This window comes from Bradysia coprophila, unplaced genomic scaffold (assembly GCF_014529535.1).
Source record: "Bradysia coprophila strain Holo2 unplaced genomic scaffold, BU_Bcop_v1 contig_732, whole genome shotgun sequence".
In the NCBI taxonomy this organism is placed as follows: Eukaryota; Metazoa; Arthropoda; class Insecta; order Diptera; family Sciaridae; genus Bradysia; species Bradysia coprophila.
This window is the reverse complement of record NW_023503972.1, coordinates 2,544,666-2,552,968: the sequence shown is the minus strand read 5'-3', so window position 1 is coordinate 2,552,968 and position 8,303 is coordinate 2,544,666. Positions and strand designations below refer to the sequence as shown.

General features: G+C 41.1%; 1 protein-coding gene across 2 annotated transcripts; it reads right to left on the bottom strand.

The window, feature by feature from the left end:
- Positions 1–6,215, bottom strand: LOC119084019 (protein kinase C-binding protein 1-like). 2 transcript variants are annotated; one of them, XM_037193833.1, is made up of 10 exons: positions 6,036–6,215; positions 5,940–5,982; positions 4,060–5,133; positions 3,601–3,785; positions 3,471–3,540; positions 3,251–3,410; positions 2,833–3,185; positions 524–2,770; positions 339–455; positions 1–278 (listed from the first exon to the last, which is right to left on the bottom strand). In XM_037193833.1, the coding sequence occupies exons 3-10, from the start codon at positions 5,131–5,133 to the stop codon at positions 108–110; spliced, it is 4,377 nt and encodes a 1,458-aa protein (XP_037049728.1). In that variant the 5' UTR covers positions 5,940–5,982; positions 6,036–6,215; the 3' UTR covers positions 1–107. The 2 variants fall into 2 exon arrangements, with proteins under 2 accessions (XP_037049728.1, XP_037049729.1); XM_037193834.1 differs by lacking the exon at positions 5,940–5,982.
- Between the last annotated feature and the right edge of the window lie 2,088 nt (positions 6,216–8,303).

The following is an 8,303-nucleotide window of genomic DNA, read 5'->3' as shown; positions in this document are numbered from 1 at the left end:
TTTTTTTTCCTTTTCTTTAAAATTCAGACGATTTATATTTCCACTGATTACAAATTCGAAATGTGTAAAACAGCGAATAAATAATTAATAATTTACATTCTACCATGCTAGTCCGGCGATGAGCTGACATTGCCAATGGCTTTTAAAGTAATGTTGGCATTGGAAAGATATGCAGACATTTGCATGTTGTTAGGATTCATTCGATTGATAACCTTAACGTGAGCTGCCGGAAATTGTGGATTTTTGTTGATGGGATTTGATCTCGTCGGCTGGTGATACTGCAACAAATTTTCGATGTTTTTTTGCTACTAAAAATTGAATGGAATTATCTTATTTACTCTCTCCAGCTGCTGATTGGAGCGGATAGTTGTAGATTTCTTGGCAATAGTAGCGTGCCGTAACGACAAACTTTGTAGTTGTGTTAATTCCTTAGCCTTAGAGCCATAGGAATCGGTCTGGGAAATACAAAATTTTTCAGCGTCAAATTACAGGTCATTTCATCTACACAAAAACTTGAACTCACCTTTCCCCCATTGATATCATCGGTTTGACTGCAAAGCGTCATGTGTCTCGGCCAATGCTGTTGCTGGCACGGATAATCACAGTAGCTAGTGTTCCAGCAACAGTAAAATTTAGCCTCTTTGCCACAATTAGCGCACCACTGTCGCTTCTTTGTGTCTTCCACAGCCCGTATCCGATCCAATTCACATTGCCGGCGTGTTTCGTTGATCAGTTTCGTTTTTTCAGTCTCGAAATTCTTTTTCATTTCGTTCAGAATCATGCCAGTGCTGGACTTCAGATCGGCCATCTCTTTGGCGTGCGTCATCTTGCACTGTTCCAATTCCAATTCCAGTAATTGAATTTTCGCCTCCGAACAACCCATGCTGGCTATATCGGTTAACGTTGCCTCGAACACGGACCGAAAGAAATCGGCAAACTTGTGCGAATTGTCGATCAACATTTTCGAGTACGGGCCAGCTTCAGATGGAAATTGAGTGCCCTCGAATCGGAGCGGTCCAACGGGTTTTGGAGTCAGTTTCGGTTCGTTGTGTTTCATCAAATCTGTGATGGCTGAAGCTAGATTATCCGATGTATTCAATTGGTTGATCAAACAACTGTTGAATGATTGTTCAGTTCGTGGTATTGGTGCGGTGGTTAATGATAGAGGTGGCGGACCCACTGATGAGATTGTTGAGTTAGCGGCTGAAATTATGCTGTTTTTCGGCTTCGAAATAAGATCTTTCGGTGTGACTGTGAGGGAAGGTGTAGATGAAACTGCAGTTAATGGTGGGGGATTGGTTTTGACATGAGCTGTTGTGGTGCCACGAACATTGTTGAGCATGATTGACTCTATTCGTTGGAAGTTTGAGCGGTCCATTGGAATGCACACCATATTCTGTGATTGCTTCAATTGTGAATTCTGTTGTTGCTGGAGCTGTTGAATGTTTGATGTTATCGAAGACGTTGCCATGGATGGAACTTGTCGTTTCGTTGACATTAACATTTTCCTGCTTCGCTGTCGCACCAATTCCGGTCGCAAAATCGATTTGTTCGTTTGAAACTTTCGAACAGCCACCTGTCTCTGGTGCATTGGATCCAATGGCTTTGTCATTGAATTGATGTTTTTGACGGAAATTTTCGAAAAACTACTATCTTGTGAACCGTTCTGCGAAGGATTGTTGAACGGCGATTTGACCCGTCCTGCACAGTCGTAATTCATTGCAGAATTGTCCATTTCGTCGCCAGATAAGGGTTCGGCTTTTATTGACATTTCGTATGGGTCGTCCAGTGAACCGGGAACTGATTGAATTGACGATCCACTCATCGATCCTTGTCGACTCGACGCAGCCGTTTTTAGGTCCTTCTTTGAATCGGAAACGCCATGAATGTTCTGCATTGGCACCAGCAGATTTTCGTCTTCATCACTTTTACCTTTGTCCAGTATTGTTTCACTCAGCTCTAGTGGTTGTGGTATCACTGTCATGGGCTGGTCAACAATATCACTCGACGAACTAATTTCGTTACACAGTTCCTTATCGGTTTTCTTATTGGACTGGACATTAGTCGACACAAATGCCTGCAGTGTGTCCAATTTCTTGACAACTGCTGAGATCAGGTCTTCCTTGGAACTTGTCTTCGATAGCACATCCTTACTAGGTGTTTCACTGGACCTACTGGACTTTGACTGCTCATCATCACTAGCTTTCGGTGCCTGCGTTTCTCGATTGATTATTGTTTTGGCTGCAACGTTTTTTGAATTGTCAATCGGGATTGGTGTTGACGATCGACGACTGCTTGGCAGTAATTTCATTCTCTTCCGATTTTCCACAACCACTTCACCGAAGGATGGACTGCCGGCTTTTCTTTTCAAAATCACCGAATCAACGCGTCCATCGCCCGCCCTCGATGCATCTCTGTCTCGTTTCATTACCTGATACTTTAGATCATCCAAAGCATCGATCGTTGCAGACTTTGCATGCTTGTGATCTGCGGGTTGCGTTTTTTCATGGACACCTTCCGGGGACTGCACATTGTTGTCGTTTTTCTTAAAAATTGACAGATTATTGTCGGCCGTTTTCACAATTTTGTAGGTCAGATCCGAATTACTGGTACACTTTTTGTTGACAAGAGCGTTGGCATGGCTCCGATAATTCGGAATCATTTGTTCCAGTTGTTCTTCCTCTCTGAATGGATCGAAAAGCGTTTTTACTTCGGGATAGTTGAATGATCCAAATTTCGCTGTCAACTTTTGGATGTACTTGTCCACCTCCTGTAAGATCAGAACCATGAAAAACGTTCGAAAATTCGTAAATGTTGCAAAATGTAACGTACCACCACCGAGTGTGATATACTTTGCCGCTTCGTTTTAACCGTAATCGGATTGGGATGCTCCTTCGAATACAAATAGCATTCACGAATGGGCACAAAAGCCCGATCATGATCGCCGAAAAACCGAACGTCCACCATTCCCTGCAGATTGGTAGTCATTACCTTTGCCGGCCAGTATGGAAACCCTTTGAGTTTGGCCCAAACAAGAATGTGCGGCCGGGAGCATATTTCAACGAACCAATCCGTTTTACAGGTGTTGGCATTGTAGTAGCACTCGTGGCATGTATCAATGTCGTAGATCTCCTGCTTGCCAATCTTGAAAACTGACTTGGCGAGTGCGAGCAGCTTCACGTTGCCTGCAAGGAAACAGATTGAGTTTTAGTCGAAAATCGATTCCATTCCGCAAAAAGGAGTTACGTACGGCTGTAGTAGATCGTACAGTTGTGCAGAATCCAACGGCAATCAGTGAGAAATGAATGCGTCGATTGATATTGCTTGTTGATTATCTTCTTCTCCATTGAGTCGAAGTTAACGGAGTGGATAATGTTGTCCGAATCACCCGGAATGACCAGCGACTTTGACTGCAATTGAAATTTGTTAATTTTTCTGCAAAAAACGTTAACTGAAGAGTCTCCCTGTACCGTTGACTTTAATCTTTGCAGTGCGAAATCAAGCATCGTACACAGTTGATTGAAATCGTATCTGGCCTTTCTGAAAAATTGATTGATTGATTAGGATTGACGTCATTGCGACAGTTCGGCGATAACTTACTCGGTGTCTTTAATGGATGTTTCCAAAGCCACACATTCCGGACACTCCCATACCAATTTCTGGTTCTCTGTTTTCGGCAGTTGCTTGGTCTTCAAACAGTCCACGTGATACGTTCGTTTGCAATGAGTACAAGCAATTACCGGATCATTTTGATGGCATTGCCAACAGTATTTATCGTAGCCGGCCTGCAATTCAGAAATTTACTTTTCAAGCAATCTTTTTGACTTTAAATGGAGACTGAGCAACCGAATGCTGTACACTCTGATATGAACCATTTACAACCAGTTTTGAGTGTATGTTGGACGGATAATAAAAGATCTAAAATTTGTACCTGCCGACCAATGTGTGGCACAGGTAAAAATTTTGTAATTTCTGGCCATAAAGAAAAAATTTGCAATTCAAGTTCAAGTGAACAAAAATTTTGAAATTTAAAACAAGCAAAGCAAAACACACACAAACCTTCAATGGCGGAAACATTTTCCCCGATTTCCTAATTTTCCTCCTACCTCTACCACGTTCGTCGTCACTGTGCTCCTCGTCACTATCCCGTGAATGCTTCTGAATTCCGGCCAGAAATTTCTTCTGCTTTGCCGAAAATTCGGCATTCAAACTGCGCGTATTCCGTCGAATCGATATCGATGTCATATGATTGGTGTCCTTTGGCGCACTCTCATTCGTTTCATCGCTTTTCGGCTGTGATGCGTCCGATGGCGGTGTAACTGCTGCCGTGCCCTCACTACCATCCGTTTCATTCAGTTTCCGCTTTATCCGACGAGTCGCATCAGTCAGTGCGACACAGTCAGTTATAACTTTCGATTCTTTCATTGTCTTTTGTAATTGTTTCATTTCACGGTTTGCGCGGGGCGTACTTAACGCTGGTCGACTTTCTTCACTCGCGTCCGGAACGGATGCGTTGGGTTCGGGCGTCTCCATGCGTTGAACGGGTTCCTTTGTGTGATGATTATCGTTTTGCGATTCTTTCGATTCGTTTTTAGTCGACTCGAAGACAATCCTTGGCGACAGTACTGGAGGACTTGATTGTGGGCTGACTAACAACGGTTCAGTTGTAGTTGGCGATTCACAGACCACCAAACGTTTATCTTGTGATGTTATCCCTTTGATGATAATTTTTGTGCTTTTTATTGGATCAGCCGGTTTGACCGACGATTGATCGCTGTTTTCTGCAACTGTGACAGGTGCTTTACGTGCACCAGTGATGTAGCTACCCAATTTAATTGGTTTGGTAGAAACAATCAATTTCGGAATCGGCTCCTTTACTGAATTAGTTGGATGGGCCGCTTTTGGTTGGATTGCAGGGTGTACAACTTTCTTCAGATAGAGAATCGTCGGCAAAGACTCATTCTCATGGGAAGGCGAAATGTCACTGTTCCTGGAATTCGTCTGTTTTATGACGGTATGTGTGGCAGTATCGGCAGTAGCTTGATCATTGCGTTTAAGTTCGGTGACTGACGACTTCAATATTTCTTCCAATTGATCATGGACATCGAGGATATTTGTGTCCATTTTTTTCATCTGAAAAGGACACAGGAAAATAAAATATCGATTTTTGACGAGACTGTTGGTGATTAGGGAATTTTTAATAACAAAAATTTCTTAAGCAATCCAGGCAACAGCGATTTACGTTAGACAACAAATTATTGACTTTAGGCAATTCCTTTTGTTTCATTTACGAACATTTTTTCATGTTAAAGTGAACTGAGGGATAACAAAAAACGTCGCACCATGCGGTTTGAGTAAATGTCAAAGATCGGTAATTTTCGGCTTCAAGTAATTGAGACGAAATATGAGGTGGAATCCTCATGGGTCCTGGATTTCCTCGTAAACAAAAACCGCGTCAAAAGTCTTTGTTCGTAGAACAATGACAATTTCCATCTCCGTCTACGTTTTAACAAAGAACAGAAATAGCGTAGAGCAATAATGACGTAAATGACCGACTCATTGCATTTTCCACGAAAAGGTCAAATTTGAAACGACGACACTACTTTTACTGTATTGTTTGTAGATTTTCTGAGGATCTACAAATGCATGACTGGTCTGCGGTTCATTTCCGTTTTCAGACTACTGGCATACGTTACCACCAGAACGACATAAGAGAAAGTTATGAGCTTTCGTTGTCACTAATAACCCAATGTATAATTGCACTGTCTAAATCAATTTTTTGTAGGAATACAAATCATGCGAGACAATTAACTGAATAACATCAATAACATGCCAATGCAATTGCACCGATTCGAAGATCCACATAAGAAAAATTCGCTGCAAAAATTCCTTCAGTGAGACGAGTCGGTGCATCCCTTCCGGAAATTTGACAAACTTACAACATTTCTGTAGACTGAAATTGAGGTAACACACTGCCTGAAACTACATTTACCATAAACCGATTCAATTGTACAAAGAACGAAATAATTACTCACCGTTCTGTGTTAACAATATTTCCAAGAATTTCTTCACAAAATTTGAGCTGTTTAAGTAGCGGCTATAGTTCTCTTCATTGCTGTTAACGTTAAATAATGGAAATGGAAATGTCTGACTTTTTACATTCGTTTCATTATTTTCGTCTATCTCATTCGGCTCATGATTGCGTTTCGTACGTCTAAAAAAGTTGTTGGGATAGTTCGGATATATATAACGAAGCAGAGTCGTATTCAGCGAAATATATGTTTCACGGGATGCTGAATGTGTTTTGTTTACGAATGCGTTGGTTTCTCGGGAGTATTATGATGAGAGAGAAATAAATATTTTGACAAGTACCCCACGGCAAGTTATAACTAAATGGTCTTCGGTTTTCTCGCTCTGATAATAACACTCTCTATCCGCAAAGTAAAAGGGACAACACGCACACATGAATCATGAACATAATCCGATATGTAGACTCAGTAGCAACTGAATTTTGTCTTCAAATAATCTGTATTCCACAGGAAAACATATTCAAAGGTACATGTTACACACACATACACACCTTGAGCTCATCAGATGTGAACTAGTGAGCTAATGTTGCACATCTGTTACGATGATAAGACGATTGTTGTTACGGGGTTGTCACACCTGAATCCTCAACATTCATGACATTTATGAAAACGTAAATAAACAAACTGGACAGGCACATTGCATCAATTTTATGTCTAATTTTTCCTTCGTCAATTCATCTAGATTACATTTTACGCTCAGTGTTTAGTTTAGGTACCGTGTAACTCATTCCATGCATCATCTATCAATGAAAGTAAATGGATAGGTATGGCCAAACGTTCAAATTTGTTCTAGCCGGAGCACATACGGATTTGCATGGCGCCACCTCAAACGAACTCATTTCTAGTGCAAATTTCCACTAGAAATGAGTTCGTTTGAGGTGGCACCATGCAAATTCGTATGTGCTCCGACTTGTATGGACTGGCCATACCTACTTATCTACTTTCATTGTCATCTATCAGCTTAATTTCAAATATTTCAGTACAGCCGATCAAATGGCTGTGACAGGTGCGTGCATCGATGCGTAACAAGTGGAAATGACAACAGAAATCCTGTGATAATACGAACAAAACAGACTAGAGATCAACACTCATTCTGATTTGCGTTGTGTATTACAAAGTTTTCTCATCCGTTTTAAGTAAATCACAGCATATCACCTGGGTGCGGCACTGCCACTTAGTGCGCAAGTGACATCTGTAGGATTCGTATGGAGTGCGATTTTTATTTATTTTTTTGTTCATTTGCTCAATTTTAAAAAAGGATGATGATGATGATGAATTGTCATTTTACACATTTTTTACGATCCGTATGGTTCTCATGGGGTTCCTGATAGATAAGATGAACATTGGATACTATAGGAGACAGACAAACTGAGATAAATATTAAGTTCAATGACATCTCGTTGAAATGAACACTGACGAAAACCATAAGAAATCCAAATTGTCCACACAGCAAATTAAAGTAGTCCAAGGTCAACACTAATCCTGTTATCTTCCACGCCTCAAAATTGTTTCATAAAAGAGCGGAAGTAGAGAGCAGCGGTTCTCATTCATATCGGTTATACAGGTCGATAGTTCTGTGAAATCGAGAGAGAGAAAAAAAAGGTTGGAGAGGCTGAACGCCTCCAGTTCAGTGGATAGCAGTTCTCAGGGAGTATCTCAGTATGCTGGTAATTGGAAGGGACATTCTTCTGTTAGGATAAGATTTAAGAATGAAAATCTGAAAGACAATCAAAAACCACTGGGGGCCTTTACTCCGGACTTGACGATACATTCAACATTGACAATAAGTGCAGCAATTGCCAAGGTTTCTTCAAATTCTTGTAATGAAAGTCTTGTTTTGACTATAGTTAAAGCGATAACATGTCTTGTCCACAGAGCTGCAGGAGAAGACGGAAATTGTGATGTTGCGGTTGTACATTAGTTCAGTTCCGCATAGGTGCGTGGAACTATATAGTTCATCGAGTGCATCCGAAAACCTGAATTCTTAAAACTGATGGAAAATGGTGTTGATGGACGATCATGATGTGTAACCTGCATAAATTCCGTCAATACCATTTTCGATGCTTTTTCATTTGTTAGCATGTTGGTAGAGATGCTGACAACATCCCGGTGCTAAATCTGAACACGACGAGTTTTTGCTCCAAGCACTCTACCAATCGATGACTGATTTTTTTGGGACCCTACCCCATTCCATAAATGAGAAACGGTTGCCGC